A 21,332-nucleotide genomic window follows, 5' to 3' on the forward strand; every position below is an offset into this window, starting at 1 on the left:
AAAATACTGTATATTATGAACGCTCACCATTCTGTAGAGTGGCAGCTCTGGACTCCCTCCCAACGCCAGTGTGGAAGTTTCCTCCCAATGATGGAGCATTTCCAGATGCTACAACATAGCAAAAATAAAATATATTAATACTAATACTAATATTATGAGAAAAGAAAAAAAATACTTTTCATAACTAAGCACTATAGTATAAGTTCTTTTATCAATACTTTTGGTTTGTTCTTATTTGTTTTAATCAATCTCTTCCCATTAATATTTTTATGTTCTTAAAGGATTTAAAATATTTTAGCTTGTTTTTATAGCGTCTCTGTGAAGCACTTTGTATTACTATTGTGTATAGAGTGCTATACAAATAAACTTTAATAATAAAAAATAAACTAAAAAAAATAAACAAACATTATCTTACCCAATACTTATAATTAATTATCTTAGAGGAAAGGTTAAAAAAAACACTTATATTCAAAATTAATACTTGCCATGTTTAAACTACATGAGCTGTTGAAAGTCAGCTTCCACTATAAAATGTTTTCACAGGCTTTATGTTGAATGTCACATGAACAAACAGGAAAACATGTCTCAATGCAACCGCTTATTGGAGAAAGTGTTAACAGCAGTATGACCTGATGGAGATATCTAAGCACTTTTAAGGAAATCAGCTAACCTGGCTAGTTATTATTGTTATTATTTATTGTTAGTGTTTTATTTAATTTTAATATCCAAATGTTAGTGAGAAGAAAAATTTAATCTTCTAGATATCAATCTGCATATGAGATGGACAATGGTGTTCTTCATCTTTGCTGGCTCCTTTGAAGGTATCTTGATTAAAACGGGTCTATATTTAACAAAGCACATACAAAAGACCTGAACCGGAAGCGAAGTGACCTGTTTTACAGAATATGGAAGTTTGTTGCACATGACCACCATTGCAGAACATTAGTTAAAAAAACAAGAACTTGGCAGCCATCTGGTGTTCAAAGACGGTACTGCAGTTCAAAATAAAAAAAATAAAAAAACATCCCATTTAAAGGGCATATTGCAGGTTAGAGTACCCAGTGAGTCAATGTATAGAAAAATAGTAGGAACTAGGTTCATAAAACGCTATTGAGGCTTCTGGGGTCGTTTTTGTGAGAAAACCTTACTTCCGCATCTGAAAATCGCCAAAAACCGGAAGTGACGTAACGGGAGGGAGTGTGGCCAATTTAAACAATAGGAAAGCAATGGATCAAAATTACAGTTCGGACGCATAGGAAATTGTAAATGTTCACTCGTATTTATCATCCATATAATTATGAGGCTATGCAGCCAAGAGAGCAGGGACAGGCCAGGGTTAGACAAAACAACGGTCAGAGGAGACAAATTGAGTTGCGGTGTGAGAACAGGGTAGGTGTCTTGGATGAGACACCAGCGTTAGCTTATAGATATAAACACGTTAGCTTACGATATGTAACACTATGCTCAGATCACAATATTGTAGATTATTATTATGTATCAGGAAATAACAAGGCTAGTATTGGACCCTTACCTGCATGTGTTGTCAACCATTATGAGACTTTATAAAGGCTTTGAATGACCCCGTTTTGGAAACAATCAATAAAAAAAATCATCACAATCACAAATGTCTTACGGTATAAAAACTTTATTCGTAGAAACAGCCAACACAAAAATTAAAACTTAAAGTGGTTTTGTACAGATTGAAAATAAATTATAGAACTATTTATGATAATAAGAAGTTTCGGTGCAGACTAATAAGACACACATAAAAGCATTACATTAAAAGTTTATGTAGGATATGTTCATGAATTAAATTCAGACAAGGCACGTTTTGTAAAACAAATGTACACTAAGTGATCTCTGACGGATGCGTGATCATTATATTTCCCGCCCGAACCACATGCTGATGTGACGATGGACCGGGCGGCCTGATGAAGGTGCTGTGACAGTGTGCCCCAAAGGAACCGCGCCAGCCTGGAGTTTCACTAGGCACAAGTTTATTTATATAGCACATTTCATACACAATGGTAATTCAAAGTGCTTTACATAGAAGAAATTAAAATAATCAAAAGAAATCAGAATAATTAAAACAGTTTAGAATAAAAGATAAAATACAGAAATTATCAAAAGAAATCAGAATAATTAAAACATAAAATAAAATACAGTACGAAAAGTCGGACGAACAGTGGTACAGTGCTCATTCAGTAAATGCACAGCTAAACAGATGTGTTTTGAGACTGGATTTGAATGTGACTACTGTAGGAGCACATCTGATCTCTTCTGGAAGCTGGTTCCAGCTACGGCTGGCATAGTAGCTAAACGCGGTCTCACCATGCTTAGAGTGAACCCTTGGTATTTCTAGCTGATGTGATCCTAATGATCTGAGTGATCTGTTGGGTTTATATTCACTGAGCATATCTGCAATGTATTGATGACCTAGGCCATTGAATGATTTATATACCAGTAATAATACTTTAAAATCAATCCTATATGTAACTGGCAGCCAGTGTAAAGACCTGAGGACTGGTGTGATGTGTTCATATTTTCTGGTTCTGCTCAGAATCCTAGCAACAGCGTTCTGTATGAGCTGCAACAGTCTTATGGCCTTTTTGGGAATGCCAGTGGGAGTCCATTACAATAATCCACCCTGCTGGTGATGAAAGCATGCACAAGTTTCTCTAAATCTTGACTGGAAACAAAGCATTAATCCTTGCAATATTTTTCAGGTGATAGTATGCTGATTTAGTTACTGCTTTGACATGACTACTGAAACTAAGGTCTGACTCTAGAGACACACCCAGATTCCTGACTTGATTTTTAGTTGTTTGACCCCTAGACTGAAGGTATGCGTTCACCTTCACCTTGAGAACTTCATCTTTGTTTCCAAACACAATGACTTCAGTTTTGTTTTTGTTTAACTGAAGAAAGTTTTGGCACATCCAATTGTTTACTTCATCAATGCATTGGAACAATGGGGCTGTAATCGTTAGGCGATAGGGCCAAGTAGAGCTGTGTATCGTCTGCATAGCTGTGGTAAGGGATTTGGTTCTTTCTCATTATTTGGCTCATTGGGAGCATGTACAGGTTGAATAGGAGTGGCGCAAGAATGGAGCCTTGAGGGACTCCGCATGTCATGGGTGTCCATTCAGACTTATGATCTCCAATACTCACATAATAACCTCTCCCTACCAAGTATGAGCTGAACCATTTTAGGACTATTCCAGAAAGTCCGACCCAGTTTTCCAGCCTGTCGAGAATTATGTTGTGATCGACAGTGTCAAATGCAGCACTGAGGTTGAGTAGTACCAGCACTGATAATTTGCTTGTATCAGTATTTAAGCGAATATCGTTTATAATCTTTATTATGTCTCTGTGCTGTGATGCGGTCGGAAACCAGATTGAAAATTGTCAAAGTATCCATTCGAGCTTAAGAATTTGTTCAGCTGATTGAAGACAACTTTTTCAATGATCTTGCCTATGAAAGGAAGATTTGAGATCGGTCTATAGTCGTTTAATATGGTCTTATCCAGATTGCTCTTTTTCAGGAGGGGCTTGGTTTGGAAAACTCCCCGAGAGAAGTGAGGCATTTACCACTTTTAGGAGATCTGCTTCTAAACAGTTAAACACACTTTTGAAGTAAGATGTGGGAAGTGCGTCAAGGGCGCAGGTTGATGCTTTAAGGTGCTGTACGGTTTCTTGCAAAATTTTGGCATCAATTTCTTCAAAATCAAATATAGTGACTACTTTCTCAGGCTGTTGTCTGTTCTGTCTGACCCCAGTGCAACTCAAGGATGAGCTGATCACCTTTGTGATATTATTGATTTTCTCAGAGAAGAAAGAAGCAAATTCACTGCACTGTCTGAGAGCATTTCACTGGGAATCTGGCTTGGGGGGTTTGTCAGTCTCTCTACAGTAGCAAAAAGAGTGCGTGTGTTGTTTATATTGCTGTTTATAATATTCGAGAAGAAAGTCTGTCTAGCTTTGCCTAGTTCCTAATTGAAAGCATGGATGCTGTCTTTGTATATGTTATAATGGGCAAGTTTTGTCTTCCGCCACATGCGCTCTGCTTTTCCGAACTGTCTTTTCATATTTTGCACTGCTGTTGAGTTTCTCCAAGGTGCTTTTTGTCTGCCATTCTTCTTCCTGACTTTCACAGGAGCAATATCATCAATTACACTCTTAACTTTTGAGTTAAAAGAATAGAGGATAAAATCAACAGAGTCAGAAGATATGCTTGGTGTTAAAGATATAGCCTTCATAAATACTACACTAGTGTTCTCATTTAAGCATCTCTTCTTGACAGACACAGATCTAGCTTCAATGGCAGGAGAAATCAATATATCAAAGAAAATACAAAATGATCAGACAGTGCTACATCCTTAATAACAATCGATGAAATGTTTAGACCCTTGCTGAAAAGTAAATCTAGAGTGTGTCCACGATTATCTGTGGGTCCATGTACATGCTGAGTCAGATCAAAGGTTTTTAAAACAGTTTTGATTTCTTTTGCCATATTGGTTTCTGCATTATCTATGTGAATGTTAAAATCTCCAGCAATGACAAAACAGTCAAACTCTGAGGAAATTTTTGATAACAGTTCTGTAAAGTATTCAGCAAAGGCTGGAGAGTATTTTGGAGGCCTGTAAACAATGATAAGTAAAATGCGTGGAGCACCTTTTAACACAATACCCGGATATTCGAAAGACGGGTAATTCCCAAATGATATTTGCTTACATTGATAGACATCTTTATAAAGAGCAGCTAAAACTCCGCCTCTTCTGACAGCTCTGCAGACAATCATAAAAGTAAAGTTAGGAGGGGCTGTTTCATTGAGGACTGTTGCACTGCAGCTGTCTTCTAGCCAAGTTTCATTTAGCAACATAAAATCCAGGTTGTATGTGGTTATTAAGTCGTTGACAAGAAGTGATTTATTTTTAAGTGAGCGGATGTTTAAAAGGGCTAACTTAACAGTCTTACTTTTTGTCCCCACAGCAATCTTAGTTTGGCGTGTAATAGGCACCTGATTAGATGGGTTTGCTGTACGGCTTTTAAAGGCCTTAGACTTTCTATCATGTAATCGAACAGCAATAGAGAAAGATATAGGCCCACTGGGTTCCCACTTGTTCTGTAGACATTTGAGAAAGTTATTGTTATCATAGCGGGGACCCGACACATATCACTGAGAGCTGGTATCAGTTGTTTTAGGTTCACCTCGAGCCGCTGGAGTGTGTGGGCCCTGGCGCTGTGGCAGAGGCCGAAGAGCTCTCATAGGGGGAGTGGGAGGGCGAGCTGGGCCCGCAGGCTTTGGTGGTTGTGGGGCCTGCCGTTTTTTGGTTGGTATCAGGGGGCTTGCAGCAAAAGAGTGGGATAGTTTGGTTCCAGCATACACCAGTTGTTCCATTTTCTCTGAGAAGCAAAGAAGTGGAGATGCTGGAGAGAGGGATAACGTGTCTGGTGAGAGGGGCTGTTGCTCTGGTGTTATTGGAGGCTGTAATATGCTGTCCTGGTTTCCTTGGCTGTTTTCCAGAAAGTCATCATTGGGTGCTGAATCTTGGAGCAGTGCTAGTATGTCACAGTCTCTCTGTGGTGAGCTCTGTGGGCAGAGCTCAGCTGAGATTGTGGGCGTGAACAGAGGTTGTTGTGGCTGAGTGGGGTTATCATTGTCCTTGTGTGATGTGTCAACCGCATGTCCATTCAGGTGCTGAAGTGAAGTCCTGTGGTCATTCATACTGTATCCAGGTGTGTGTGCCATTCAGGTTGAGTGGATTGGCATACACTGCAGAAGGATGACGGAGGGAGAAGTAGATATTGTCCTTTAGCACTCTTGAACCAAGTTTGTTTGGGTGGTGCCCATCCTGTTGAAGCAGTTGCCTCTGACTCCAGAAAAGATTGAAGTTGTCAATGAAGTTCACTTCTTTTATATTGCAGTTTTTTTGCAGCCATGTATTAAGCCCAAGCAACCGTGAAAACCTGTTTGTTCCTCTTGCTGGGAGCGGTCCACTGATGAATGTTTGAACTTTCAGTCTTATAAGTGTTTCAAAAAGTTAATTGAAATCCTTCTGAAGGAGATCCGACTGCTCTTTATGAATATCATTCTTCCCCACATGAAAGATGAGTCGATTTGCAGTCTTATGTTTCATCAGAATGTTCTGAAGTTCCCTGTTTACATCAGAAGTTGTTGCTTGTGGAAGGCAGCACGTAGTTGTTTCCCTGTTGCTAATGTTTTTTGATTATGGAGTCGTCCACTATCAGAGTCCTGGGCTCGGCTGCGCTCTGAGCTGAGTGCCGCTGTCTGCTCGACCTTGAGCCCGACCTTAGTATCAGTGTTAGTTACTGGCTGATTCAGTCTGTGTTCGTTCTTCAAATTTGGGGATTCCTCATTCATTAATACTTCAAATCTGTTCTCGAGATGTATAGGCGGTGGAAGGAGACCAGTGTTTGCAATCCTTGTCAGAGACGTATCTGGAGTAGAGGATGCTACTGCGGCACTATGTGATGCTTGTGACAATCTGATGTCTTGAGTGCCTTTGGGTCTCGCTCCCTGTTTGTGCCATCGATTTGTAAGTCGATCGGCTTGTTTCTCTACACTCAGTATGGCCTGTCGAGGAGCACTACATTCATGGGACTCACTGGCTGTATGCTGAGGGCGTCCATGACGAAGCTCTGTTCTGTGTTCCGTCTGGTTTGGTGGTCCCGCAATTAACTTTGTTTCAAGAACTGCAATCTTTTGTAAAAGTCTGTGGCAGTTAGAGCAGCAAGTAGATTCCAGAGGAGGCATTTTCTTATCCTTATGAATGTCCTAATGGCAGTTGTGTTTTCTCTTCCCCGGTATTTTTTTTGTATTAATCCAAGAGTTTGAGCACTGTGCTGATTTGCTGAAGTTAAAATTCGGTGATAAAAGGAGATAAAATATAAAAATATAAAAGCGGAGCAGTAAGCGAGAGCGTCCGAACAGTAGCTGAGTAGGAAGTGGGAAGTCGGAAGTCTAGGTTCTTGCTTGACAGGCTGGAGTTTGTGCAAGCTCCACAAACACAATAATTTACCATGACGATTATAAATCGAAAACACACTGAAATAACGACCGCTCCTACTGAATACCAACCTACTCTGCACTGAGAAAACGACTCCCTCTCGTGACGTAAAATGATGCGGTTTAAAAAAAACAATTTCACCGGTCAAGGACACTGTCACGTTTTCTACTAAATTTGTGCCCTGTCTTACAAAACAATTTTAAATTATGCATTAATTTTTCATATGGTATTTTCATACAAGTTTATGTACTAATTTTGAAAAAAAAAAGGTGCAATATGGCCTTTAAAGATACAGTAAGTTTCTGAGAAACGCTGTTGATATTTGAAAACACCAAAACAAACACGCCCCTACCCAAAAGGATCACACCCCTATCTTGATAGCTCCTCCCCCAAATTCACAAACATGCTATGCAAGACATGCACATCCCCCCTCAGAAGTGGAAACCCCCTACTGCTGATTGGCTATTAGTGTGTTTTGGTGCTCTGTCTTTAAGCACTTCTCAGAAAATGCTTACAGCACCTTTAAATGAGTTTGGAGAGGAACTATCTGTATGTTTCAACATGATATTAATTTGATTATAAAACATTTACCACACATTTGATTTATCATAATGTGTCATTTAAAAAATAAAAAAAAGTTGCCATATACAAACTTTTCAAACGTGTGGGAAGATTTCAGGACAATTAAATAATTCAGAAAAGTGAAATTTTTCAAAACTGCAAGACTAGAAATTTCTAAGAAAGTACCCAAAGTATAAATTGTGGAAGCAGATTATAATATAAAAAAAAGATTTCACAGGCTGACATTTGAGAACTGGACCTGTTTCCAGTCAAGGTTCATAACAATCCTATTTAATGGATGGTGAGATAGAGGACAATATCATATAGCTTTTCGTTCGGATCCCCTGAGATACACACAACAAATAGCAAAAAAAAAATGTTTCCCTCATTAACAAATTAAACAATTTCAGTAAGAAATTGTCTGTGGTGTGTAGATGAACTATCACTCACAGTCACCAGCGACAAACTGCCCTACGGCGGACGATCCTCCTCCACTGTTCTCCACGAAGGTTACCTCGGAAACGATGATGTTGTCCTCCAGCACGGAGCCGCAGCCCATACACACGGCATCACCCCGTGCCTGGTCCACATCAATGTCCGTCCCTCCACAATTCGTACACCTCCTCATGGTCACGACCAATCAGCACACACAATATGAGGAATGATCTCTAAATACATATAAACAATTTTTTAAAAAGATATAAGTAAATCTTAGAACCACATATGAGGTGAATGGCAAAGTTTATAGCTGTCAGTTGCAGTGACAGTCTGAACTAAGACTACAGCTGTGGGTCATTCAAGACCATTCACTAAGACTAGTAACTAATAATTATTGCATTCAGTATTGGGCTTGATATTATGGCAATACAGTTTCTAATGACCAAATGGAATTTAATGGATTAACAACAATTATTTTATTCTATTGACTGCCTTTAAAAAAATAAAAATCCGTTTTTTAACACCCCACTTATAGTGTGTAGAATAAAAGACAATGCCAATGTCATAGAAATTAAATATTCCCAATATATGTTTTATAATACACATTAATAATTATTGATATTTTAGTATTAGATTTTTATATATATATATATATATATATATATATATATATATATATATATATATATATATATAATTTGTCTTGGCCTCAGTAAAGTGACATCATAAAAGCCATTTACTTAATTTTGGAAACAACATCTCTAATATCACACTTAATATTTTTTTTATCTTAAAATAAACAGTAGCCATTATATTTTACGCTACTTAAGTGATTACAATATGTAGGGGTCCTTGGTTTTAAAACACCTGTGTTATATATTATTCAATGTCACTTTTGGTTTGACTGGTCTACAAAAAACATACTGAATTCTCATTTTCAAAGTGGCGCAGCAGCACCGCTGTGAGGGCGCCAAGTGAACTGCGCCTCCAACAAGCCCACGTTGCAGCAGACCTCCCCGGTACAGATTTAAACGCCCAGAATCCATGTCAGACAGATCGGATCCTAAATGAATACGATTCTTGAGGGGTCAAGGGAAGTGACTCCCTTCTAATCAAAGTTATTCAATCAGTACCTTTGCAACGTGGCAATCTGCTTACTTTACTAGCAAATCTGTATTTCCCTAAAACCTGCCGAATAACCGTTACAATCTGTGCAGATGTCTGCTGAATAATTATTTAGATTGAAAAATAAGACGTACCTCGAGCAGCTGGAAGATAGATAACGAATCGCAGGCTCACCTGTCTGATCCAGAGAGACCATTAAAGGCCCTTCAGTTCCTGTCTGTCGGGGTGACAACTGTGTGTTCTTGGTCTTCAGTCGTTTTACATACTGTATCACTGAGTTATTGACCAAAAGATGCGATGTGTTTCTCTACATGACAAACCGGCAAATTGAGACTCCACTACCCAAAAAACACAGTAAGCCACATGTTTCCAGCAAGCAGCGTGCGATCCGGCTCATACCAATATGAGCAGCGCGGAGGGGTGTCATAACTGCTCGCGTCCGTTATAACATACTGTTAGAGACAACGGCGCCGTATTAAAACAGTGTTGTTCTTTTTTTAATGATTTATTCATTAAAAAAAAGTTGATCAAAAAAGTATACAATTTATAAGATTTAATAGCTTGGTGACTAATGAATGGTTTTCCCTGTCTGAAACGCTCTTATTAAACTGACGTAACATTTAAACGTAGCGTGCAAGTTTGTTGTGTTCAATAGAATTCAGCAAAAAATACCCATCATGTGCAGAGTAGGCTATAATAGTAAAGATGCCGAATTAATAGAATAAAATAGAATAAACTATTTACAAATCCATAAATATACAGTGGGTTGCTTTTAAGTTGCTGCCTTATTTAAACTACTTTAAATTACTTTTTTTCACATTAATCTACACTCCATACACCAAACACCATAATGACAAAGCAAACAACAGATTTGTGATAGCTTTGCAAATGTATATGTAATATTTTTTTAAAAATAATTCGTAAGTATTCATACCCTTTTCTGGGACACTTGAAATTCAGCTCTGGAGCATTCAGTACCATCGCTTGATGTTACTACAGTTCAGGTGGAGTTAACCTGTGGCATAGTTGCAAATGGGTATGATTTGGAAAGGCACACACACCTCATAAAGGTTCTAACAGCTGAAATTGTATATCAGAGCAAAAACCAAGCCATGAGGTCAAAGGAACTGCCTCTCAGAGACAGGATTGTGTCAAGACAGATCTGGGGAAGACTACAAAAAACAAAACATTCTGTATTAAAGATTCACAAAAGCATGTAGTGTCCACAATCCTTAATGGAAGAAGAACAACCAGGACTCTTGGAGCTGGCCAAACTGAGCAATTGATGGAGAAGGGCCTTGGTTAGAGTGGTGACCAAGAAGCTGATGGTCACTCTGGTTTATCATATAGGAGAAATTTACCGAAGGACAAATATCACTGCAATACTCTAATCTGGGCTTAATGCAGAGTGCAAGCCTCTCCTTGCACAAAAGCACCTGAAGGACTCTTTCAGACTGTGAGAAAACAATATTCTCTGGTCTGATGAACTTTAGTTCCAAGCATCATGTATGGAGGAAACTAGGCACTGCTCATCACCTGCACAATACCATCCCAGTAAACTGTTGATAGCAGCATCATCCTGTGGGGGTGTTTTTCAGCGGCAAGGACTGAGGGACTCATCAGGGAAGGAAAGCTCAATGCAGCAGCAAATAGAGTTAACCTTAATAAAAGTCTAGTCCAGAGCATTCAGAACCTCAGACTGGGCAGAAGGTTCACCTTCCAACAGGACAACGACCCTATAAGCACACAGCTAATACAATGCAAGAGTGGCTTATGGACAACTCTGAATGTTTTTAAGTGGCCCAGAGCCTGGGCTTGAACCCAATCAAACATCTCCAGAGACACCTGATAATGTCTGTCTACCGACGGTCCCCATTCAACCTGAAAGAGCTTGAGAGGACCTGAGGAAAAGAATGGCAGAAAATCGCCCAAAAAATATTTGCAAAGCTAGTTACATCTAAAAGATTGAGGCTGTAAAGGTGCTTAGTTCACCCAAAAATGAAAATTCTGTCATTATTTACTCACCCTTATGTTGTTCCAAACCTATGAGTTTCTTTCTTCTGTTGAACACAAAAGAAGATATTTTAAAGAATGTTGGTAATCAGATAGTTGACGGCACCCATTTCCTTCCATAGTATTTTTACTAGTCCATGGGTGCTGTCAACTGTCTGGTTACCAAAATTCTTTAAAATATCTTATTTTGTGTTCAACAGAAGAAAGAAACTCTTTTTTAAATTTTTGTCAGAACTATCTCTTTAACTAAATACTGAGTTAATGGTTTGAATACTTCTACAATGTACTATTTCAGTTTTTCCTTTTTAATACATTTGCAAAGTTGTAACATCTGTTGTTGTTGTTTTTTTTTTTTTTTTTTTTTTTTGCTTTGTCATTATGGTGTATGTATGGATGTGGAAAAAAAGGTAATTTAAAGTAGTTTGACATGGCAGCAACATAACAAAATGTGACTTTCGTAAGGCACTATATATTTACACACACTTTTACATTCTTCATTTTGAGCTAGTGACAATCTTGGAACTTTGTATTAGGCTTATATCACTTCTGATATTCAGAAGTAACTGTTTTGGTAAATTGCTTAGATAGATGTATTTATCATTTGTAATTTGCTTTGGATAAAAGCTGGTTATCTTCGGGGTCTTTTTAACCCGCAATTGACCTTTGCTCAAATAAAAAAAAAATTCTCTTTGTCCAAATGGTATGAAACTTTCTACAGCTCTCAACACTTTCTAGATCTACAACAAAAATTTAATGATATCTGTTTTTATGTTAGCGTGAAAAAAAAAATAGTGACACTAGTTGTCTTCGGGGTCCCTGGCGATCCCGCATAGTAAATATACAGAATTCTTCATCAAAATCAGAAACAATGCAAAACACAGAAATAAAGTGGCACACTTTCAACAATGCAAAAAACATCCACAATGCAAAATTATCATGCTCGCCACACGCGCGCACACACACACACACACACACACACACACACACGCATAGAGGAATACATTTTTGAGACTATAAAAATGGTTCTCTTATCATTTGTAAAATAAAATCATACGAAATGCAGAACCACTACAAAAATAAATTGGTGACACTGACACATTGAAAATGTGCACTCTCACACACACACAGGAAAACATTTGTAATTTTATAAAAAAGTCTTAATTTGTCAAATAAAATGCAGAACCACCACAAATATAAATTGGTGACACTGACACATCGACAATGTGCACTCACACACACACAGGAATACATTTGTGAGGTTATAAAACAACTGCTCTCTTATAATTTTCAAACAAAAATCATCCAAAATGCAGAACCACCACAAAATAAATTGGTTACACTAACACATGTGCACATACAGACACACTGTGTTCCGAGACAAGGTGAGGATCAAAATGCAGTTTATTAATCCAGAATCATAGTCAAATGTAATCCAGAATCATAGTCAAACACAGGAAAAGGGTCAAGCACAGGAAGGCAGTCCAAACAAAAATACAAACAAACAAACGTCAGCGGCATAAAGGGAATCCAAGAAACAAGCAAAAAAACAAGAAAAATGAAACCAGGGAGAATGCTCAGAAATGCAGCGCAACAACAAACAAAACTTTGCAGTGAGTGAATGAGGAAACCAGGCTTATATGGGGTGAGCTAAACAAGATAATGAGACACAGGTAAATGTGATAATGGATGAAGAGTCTGGGCAGTGAGTTATGGGAGATGTACTCTGTGAGGAAATGACAATAGTCTGATGTGGAGTGCCCTCTGGTGAATTTTAAGGGCACTCCAGCTGATGACCCTTACACACACACACACAGAGAGAGAGAGAGAGAGAGAGAGAGAGAGAGAGAGAGCGAGAGAGAGAGAGAGAGAGAGAGAGAGAGAGAGAGAGAGAGAGAGAGAGAGAGAGAGAGAGAGAGATGAAAGGATGAGACAAAACAATTTAACATGCACACACACAAATTTCTAACTAAATTTGATTTTTTTTACTGCTTTATTTGCTCATTTGTTATTGCTGTTCAGTTCATTGCATTTTTATGTTCATGTCATGTAGGCCTATTTTTACTCAACAATATAACTCTTAATTTCTGTTGATTTTTGTTCTGTTACAGTTAGTAACTGAAATGTTGATTGAAATTATAGAATTATATTAAAAACAGATGAAGTATTTTTTTGTTTTTGTTATAATTGTGATTTTATAATATTTAGATATGAATCCAACTTGTGAAAAGATATAGGCCTATTTCGGTCAAATAGCAAATAGCTTATATTGGAGCTGTATAGCCATCTAGTGGTTAAAGTGATTTTTTAAATTTATTTTAAAACTGCATTTTCCAAAAAAATCTTACATTAAACCAAGCGTGCCGCACAAGACCAGAAAAGTGTAGCCAATCGATCGCCCCCCGGTGACCGGTCCTAGTATAGCTCATAAAACCCGCCTCCCCATGTTATTCAACGGGACGACGTGAGACCAACTAAACAATTAAATTACACTTCACATATCATTTTTCCAAAGATAGTTTCTGTCATTTACTGTAGTTTTTATCACGCTGATGTAATTTCAAGTGTTTGTTTTTAAAATAAGTTTCTTTTAAGTTAGTTATTTGATGCTATAAAAACGGCGCTGTGGCGTACATGATTGACATCTGTGATTGACAGGTTCTCTGAGCAAAGTAGTCTGAAGCAACAACGGACTTTTTTTCGGGATCTTTGGAGGACTGAGGAGATTGGAGATTTAAATTGAATATCTAAATTTCTATAATTAATTATTTCACACCGACATCATGCGTTGTTCTGCAGCAGAGGCGTGTGCTTGTGATTGATTCAGCGAGAGTGAGGGCGGGACGTTGATTTCGCCATAGATATCATATATGGCTCGTTTCCACTGTGCGGTACGGTACGGTACAGTTCGGTACGGTACGCAATTATTTGCGTTTCCACTGTCAAAAGTTGTGAATGGTACCAAAAAGCCGAACCGTACCGTACCACTTTTTGGGTACCCTTCCGTTGGGGTACCTAGCACAGTGGTAAGTAGTACTTAATGGAATAGATACTAGTATCTAAAAAATAAGCACTAGTAGCATGAAAATAGAGACTAGTAGGTTAAAATGATTAAAAGTTAAAACGGCTTGCCATAGGAGTGGTTGAATCAGATAGGCCTAACCTTACTATAGGCTATGTTACCGGTAGCTACCGGTAACATAGCCTATAGTATAACTCAATCATATTGCATACTATAACTCCATAAAACCTTGTCACTAACCAATTGTACGTATGCTTCACTCCAAACTATTAATCCTTTTGTAAAACGGTGATCAGTAGTACGAGGTTGCCGAGGGACTGTGCTGACAGTTATCCACAGATCACGCACTGCACTCTGAGTGTAGACCGTAGCGATTGGCCTATCAAGCGAGCCTTCAGATGATAACTCTAATGTGAATGAGACATCCTAATGAAAAACAACTATAGGAATCTTGTAGTATTTTAGGACAAAATATCATAGTAATCCTATAGGAATACTATAGTATTTTGGGACATACTATAACGTTAGAGGTATTACAGAACATCACAGAAGTATTACACTACTGTTTATTGCTTGTAAGTTAGCCATTTTGTCCTCTCCGGTTCTGTGTGTTTATTAGGAAGGATGTAGAACTTCAATTCATAATTTGTTTGTTTATTGGCGGTACAGAAAACGACACAGCACCTCTTCGGCATGATTGTCGCGTGTAGTTCAATGACCGAGCTCCAAGGCAATCTTTCCCCCACGGGCTAAATTCACATCACGTGACGAGGCGTTCCCGGGGGCGTTCCCAGACCAACCGACTGTATCTCTTTTCCAGTCCGCAGACAGACCCATCCAGGTGTAGTAGGAAGTTTTGTAACTTGCAGGGGAATGGAAGCATATCTGCAAAGGGAATTTGATATGATATACTTGGCTTGAGATATCACTTAAACCGACTTGCATGTGATCAACGCTACACTGAACTGCCTCGTTATTTAAACAATGTTCCTGATTTCCCTGCGACGATGCTTTGGTTCCTTTTGATGTTCGCGGATGCTCTTGTTGTGGGTAAGACTTACATTTAATAAATAGAAATCGCAGGGCGTTATAATAAAGACGTCTGATGCGATATGCTTGTCACATACAGCATACTTGTATGCATAACATTTAAAATCAAGTACAATAACGTTTAGAAAAAAAACTGTTAGATACTCGTGCTTTCTTTGTGGGTGAAAAGCGACACAACGGTGTGGCCATTTTTAATAATAATAATTTAAAAAAAAGGTGATCAGTTTTACCCTTTGAATATCGAAATGTATTGTGTTTTCCCACTCTTTGTTTTCATAGTTTTAAACGTAATAATTTATAATTTTAAAAAAAGTATATTTTTAATTATACTTTATCTAGGATACTAATATCAATGTACTAGAAGTATACTTTTTCAATTCAATACTACTTGGGACTAAATTGGCCCACTTTTTTAATACAAGTATACTTTTAAGTATACTTTAAGTGTAACAGTAGTAAACTTTTAATACACAACTAGTTTACAACTTAATTTTTTTGTTCGTACTGCAACTATACTAAAAGTGAACTTATAGGTATACTGATAGTTAAATACTTGTAGCACATTTTTTAGTTTATAAAAGTACACTTTGAAGTTGCTCTCAGTAGTTTAGTAGTTTTATACTGCAAAAATACTTGTAAGTTTTCTTTAAGGGAACATAACATCATACTTATAGTTTACAATTAGTATTTATATATTATTTTTGCACTTTAAGTATACTATTATGTTTCTATTTAGTTTTTTTTTTATTCATGAAATATATCTTTAACTGTACTTTAACTGCATTTTAAAAACATTTTATTCTAGCTTCATGTTCCTTTATATCGACACTTGAATGTGGGTAAGTTTAATAAAAAATAAAAAAAGCAACATTTTCAACAAAAAGCTGAGACAGTCTTATTTTTGTCAAAGACTACCTCCGGATCAGATTCAGAACGATGATCAAAACATAGATGGAGTAGATCGAGTCCAGCAACACCCCAACGCTTCACAGTTATTAACCTTTCCTGGGTCGACATTTCATTCATTAACGTTGTTTGACGTGTGAGGATAGCGTTATTTTACATTTGCGTAAGCAATCTTCCAGCACTTGTTTTTGCTTCTTCACCTGTGTTTTGATCCGGAGATTTTGGCGAGGAAAGACTAAGTAAAGATTTGAAGTAAATTCCTATGTACACTCCCAGTGAAGAAAACTTTTTTGGTTTTGTGATGCTATGTTTCAGTCCTTGTCCTGGAAAATTACAGGGTAGCCTAAATAGAAAGAAGCTATTACTTAAGTCAGTGTAATTATAGACTGCACATCAATAGAATTTAAAATGCCAAATAAAGATAGACTGAATTTCTTCTAGACAGAAGTATACTTCAAATACTTTAGTGGTTCTTCTTTCTTCTACTAAACAGACTTGATCTCTTGAACTTTATTTACATTTTTAATGCCTTTATAACTTTTGCTCCTCCCATTAAATAGATAAAAATTTGAATTTCAAATTAGATGAACAAGAAAGCACCCCAAACTCATACCATTGGTTGATGCTTATACAGAGTTGAGTCCAAGATATTTCAAGGCTGCATAAAGCATCATTCTTAAATAGTTTTTTCCCTAGTGACATTTAAATACTAAATATTTCATTATATTATAGATCGTTGCTAGCGAATGGCTTAAGACTGCACATTCCTTCAAAATATGAAGGAAAACTTGATTTCTCATGAAAATGACCCCTTTAAACTAAATCTTTGGATTACCCAGCAGTGTTTCTTCATGCAACTCTAAATTCTTCTCGCTGCCTCTTTTCAGCCTCATTTGAAGTGACTGTCACTGATAAGCATCTGCTGGCAATCCGGGGTGGTTCAGCTGTACTGGGCTGTGAGTTCACACCTGATCCTGACCTCTCCAACTTGGTGGTTACCTGGCAACGATCGGAGGACTCACAGGTTGTCCACAGCTTCTATTATCAGCAGGACCAACTGGACAGACAGAGTCCAGAATTCCACAATCGGACGTCATTTTTTATTTCAGAGCTTCATAAAGGAAACGCCTCTCTTAGAATTGCAGAAGTTAGACCGAAGGATGCAGGCCTGTACCTGTGCATAGTGAGCAATGCAAAGGGAACAGGAAAAGCCTTGATGAAAGTGACCTATGGAGGTATGTGTATGATGGGTATTGGAGTGAATGTGTTGTACAATGTTTCCAGAATCTCCCAACTTTTGTTGAATTTTGTTGATCATATTTATTTGATCTTTTTTTTTTATGGTTTTGGAAAAGTAATTCCAGTGATTCATTTAAGTTTTGAAACTGAGAACTGGTTCCTATTCAGAATCAGTTCCATTGTAAAAAACAAAATATATACAGTATATATAACCGAATGACCTTTCGTTGCGTTACCTGTTCCTGCTTATGCATTCTTCCATCTATGTGGACGGATCACCGTACGAAAATGCTCAGTGATTCCTGTACTTTTCTTTAACGCTGTTACTGAATTTAAAGTATTTAATGAATTTACTGACCTCCAATTCTAGTGTAGTCCAACTGACAAAATAATCATTTGTGTTTCAAAAGCGTACAGCTCGGCTTTTATGAATTGGTTCATTTTCATTTGATACAGAGTAAACATAAACAAATTAGTTATTCATCTTCCTGTTTCATTTTATCGTTAAGTTTATTTTTGTTTGAGGATTAGGTATCCTGAGAATTGAGAATATGTCAGGAGTGGTTTTGCTGTGTTTTGCTGTATCGTGTTTCAGTTTTCCCATGGTCATGAAAAGCCTTGAAATATAAAAAGTGTGATTTCCAGTGAACAGTGTCCTAATTATGCTTTGCTGTAAAATACATTTTATAAGCTAGAAATTACTTTATTTACTAGAATTTACTAGTATGGTTAGTGATTAAAACAATCAATATTCTTTTTACATTTTACTTCAGAATATTTCAATACAACACAGCTGATTATGTGTTTCTTTCTCAGCTCTTTACTCTGAGCCCAAGTTAAGCATCCATGTAAACTCCTCTGCATTGACAGTGCAGTTTGAGACGGAGGGATTCCCCGAACCTGAGGTGATCTGGCTGGACGAACATGGCCAGAACCTCAGCTATCACCTGGAGCTCCATGACGAGACAGAAGATGGGCTTTATTTAGTTAAGAGCAGCTATGAGGCCCAGAAGCCGGCGGTTAATGTCACATTTACACTGAAGAACCACCTCCTGAACCAGAACCTTCAGAGACCTGTGCTCCTCAGCTATGGTATGACTTTCTGTGTACAAAGTGTGTGTGTGAGGAGGTGTCGGTTAGAGGAATGTTTGACTTGTCTCAAGTGATTTGTTGGCATCATTTCAATGCTATTTAACAACACAGAACTTCTTTGTCTACATTAGGTCGGATTTCCACACCACAAATAAATACGGAAATAATAGAACAGTGATTTAATTGATTCTACAGACTTGACTTTTCCAGTTATAAAACTGATGTAAGACCATTGGAATTTCTATAGGCGATAAAAAATGTATATTTGAGAAAGGTGTGTAAAACGGTTTATTTGAGTCATAGAGGTGATTGCGCATATTTGCGCACTTTTGCCTAATGTAGAAAAACCCAAAGCAAACTACATTTATCTAAGTATTATGTAATTTAAGAGGCTTGGGTGTTGGTAAATAAGCTGAAATAAGCTGCAGTGCTGTTTACTGAGATGATTCATTTTGGCTGCACCCATTATTCATAACCCAAAAGGTAATGCATTAATGCATCTGCATTAATGTTGATGTAGCATTGGTTGGTCTTTAGGAACAGGGTTTGGAAACACTAATTATAACAGTGGGATTTTCCCCTAAAATATCATTAAAATCTATAAACAGAAGCATTGTGTCTTACATGAAATCACGGAAGACATTTGCCATTTTTGGGCATTTTATTGGGAAACAATTCCTCAATTTCCTTTGTCATAAGACTAATCTCTAACTTTATACATGAGTGGCCTGTTTTTTTCCCTTGTCAAATATTTGTGCTGAAGCCTCTATAACCTAGTTACAAACATTTTCCATTAGTGGAGTTCCAGAGAATTTCTACTTTAACGGACATACAATTTTAAAGGGTAACTAGTGGACAGATCACAGTAGATGGCATTTTAAACAAAAAAATCAACTGTAAGCTCAGACCTGCTATTCAGTGTGTCACATTGTGATTACAGACTACGAACAACATTATTTAGTTTATTCACAAATATACTAGCATAAATGGTTTTGGTTAGTTGTCTTGTCATCTGAATGACTGATTGTACACCTCCAATATATGCATATATTGAATTTCAGGGTTTGAAAGCTTTTTGAAGGCTTTTTATTATTCATCTTAAATGCTTTTTTTATATTGTGAGATATAATGTATAATATCCATCTCAATCTGGATTTAACTGTGCATTTGGCACGTTCTGAAGCACTTACCACATTAAGCAAAGCTTCTTTTTCTGTTTCAGATAAGGACACAACTGCAAATCAAGGCACCATCGCTCTTGTCCTATCGTCGGTTTGCTTTTTTCTGGTCATTGCTATAATTTGGTTTGTGCGTAGACGAAACAAGCGGAAACCTTTAGCTGTGAACCATGTCAATTAATGATTCCTGTTGAAGCTGCGTGCCTAGTGCTTTGCATGCATGTTTCGACTTGTTGCATTGCTTTGCTCATACATCACTGGCCATGAGTAACACAAGCAGAGCAAATGTCTGTTCAGTGCACATACAACCAAATTCTTCAGTTAATGTCAGTTTACGCAAGAATGCTTGAATGAGCAGATGTATTTACACAATGCCAACAAAAAAGAGACAGTAAGAGGGAGTTTATGGGTGTGCCGAAAGTAATTTCTTTGTATTCACTGCTTATTTATTTTTATGTTGTAATTTTGTTTTTGTGCTAAATCTGTTATATAAAATTTAACAAACGGGGAATTTTCAATAAATATTAAATATTTTAACTACTGCAATAATCATGATTCTGCATGGTATGAATAGGCAATTGAGTTAATATTGGGCTTACCTTGACATACGTAATATATATTATATAATGCATATTTTGAAGTTTGTACAGGATACTTAGAGCAGTAATGCAAATATGGAGCATTTACCTTTTATGTAACATGCAAGAGCTAGCTCAGACAGTCATGTTCATGCCATCCATTCATTACAAACCCAAGCCAAACATCATTACACACAATCTAACCGTTGCACTGTCCTTACGCCTTTAGAAACCTAGTGTTTACTGTATCAACTGTCCACCTTTTAAGTGATTTTTTTCTGCAGTTGTCATTGTTGACACAGCACTAGATAGTTCTCTGTAATCTAAAGACTTCTGTGCAACTAGCAATACATTGTCATGATTCTGCCTTCGCGTGCCAGATCTTCTCTTGTCTCGAGGCAGGATCATGACAGACTCTTGTTTTTATGTCTAAGCACATGGCCACTTGTTTGGGCTGTGTGCTTGCGTTGTCCTGTCACCCCACCTCGCCCCCTTGTTATCTCATCTTGTAATTATGTCATCGATTTCACCTGTGTTCCTGATTAGTTTTCTCCCTATTTAATCCCTCATGTTTTCTGTCCTGTGTCGGTACATTGTCAATCATTGGGTGTTAATCTCTGTGACAGTCCTGTGAGTACTTCGTCTGAATCCTGTTTAATGAGAATTGTGAGTTTGTGTAGCGGTTTGTTTCCTGTCTAGTCATCGTCAAGTCAGAATTTATCATCTAGTCTCCTCCAGTCCTGTTTTGCCCCCTCGTGGGTTTTGTGCCGTAATAAACCTGGAGTGTCTGCATATCGTCTGGGTTTGGGTTCTCTCCTTCAACCACATGACAAAAAATAGGGAGGATACTGCCATGATGAAAGCATTGGCATAGCCTTGATGAATTGAACTGTTTTACGCAAGTAGACTGCATAATCATGGACCATAAATAATGTATTTGTGGTTTTAAGGGTTTGTGAGGATGATAACATTGCTAAAATTCCCACAAGTCTACATTGCTTTTCTGTAATTTTATTCTCATTAAATGTTGCTTAGCAGATGGAAATCTCTTTCCAGGCAACTCAATGGAAACCAATGTATTTACGGAAAGCTGACGAGGTTC

The 21,332-nt window shown here is 37.5% G+C and overlaps 2 protein-coding genes across 4 annotated transcripts in view; one reads left to right on the plus strand and one right to left on the minus strand.

Annotated features, from left to right (window-relative positions):
• The window catches only part of brf1a (BRF1 general transcription factor IIIB subunit a), a 59,445-nt gene extending 49,885 nt beyond the window's left edge, over window positions 1-9,560 (minus strand). Inside the window, exons 1-3 of one of the 2 annotated variants that reach the window (XM_077236617.1) lie at window positions 9,330-9,560; window positions 8,043-8,260; window positions 28-108 (exon numbers count right to left, since the gene is read on the minus strand). In XM_077236617.1, the coding sequence (XP_077092732.1) occupies window positions 28-108; window positions 8,043-8,220 (259 nt within the window). In that variant the 5' untranslated portion in view covers window positions 8,221-8,260; window positions 9,330-9,560. Of the gene's footprint in view, window positions 1-27; window positions 109-8,042; window positions 8,261-9,289 lie in introns of both variants that reach the window. The other variant, XM_077236618.1, reaches the window with a different exon arrangement.
• Window positions 9,561-14,961: 5,401 nt separating this feature from the next.
• LOC143744906 (V-set domain-containing T-cell activation inhibitor 1-like) lies at window positions 14,962-21,022 on the plus strand. 2 transcript variants are annotated; one of them, XM_077236621.1, is made up of 4 exons: window positions 14,962-15,237; window positions 17,031-17,378; window positions 18,199-18,474; window positions 19,697-21,022. In XM_077236621.1, exons 1-4 carry the CDS (start codon window positions 15,195-15,197, stop codon window positions 19,831-19,833), a joined length of 804 nt encoding a protein of 267 aa, XP_077092736.1. In that variant the 5' UTR covers window positions 14,962-15,194; the 3' UTR covers window positions 19,834-21,022. The 2 variants fall into 2 exon arrangements, with proteins under 2 accessions (XP_077092736.1, XP_077092737.1); XM_077236622.1 differs by having other exon boundaries at window positions 15,003-15,237; window positions 18,253-18,474.
• The last annotated feature ends 310 nt before the right edge of the window (window positions 21,023-21,332 follow it).

Source organism: Siphateles boraxobius, unplaced genomic scaffold (assembly GCF_051911475.1).
Source record: "Siphateles boraxobius isolate OS27281-9 unplaced genomic scaffold, OSU_SipBor_1 20, whole genome shotgun sequence".
In the NCBI taxonomy this organism is placed as follows: Eukaryota; Metazoa; Chordata; class Actinopteri; order Cypriniformes; family Leuciscidae; genus Siphateles; species Siphateles boraxobius.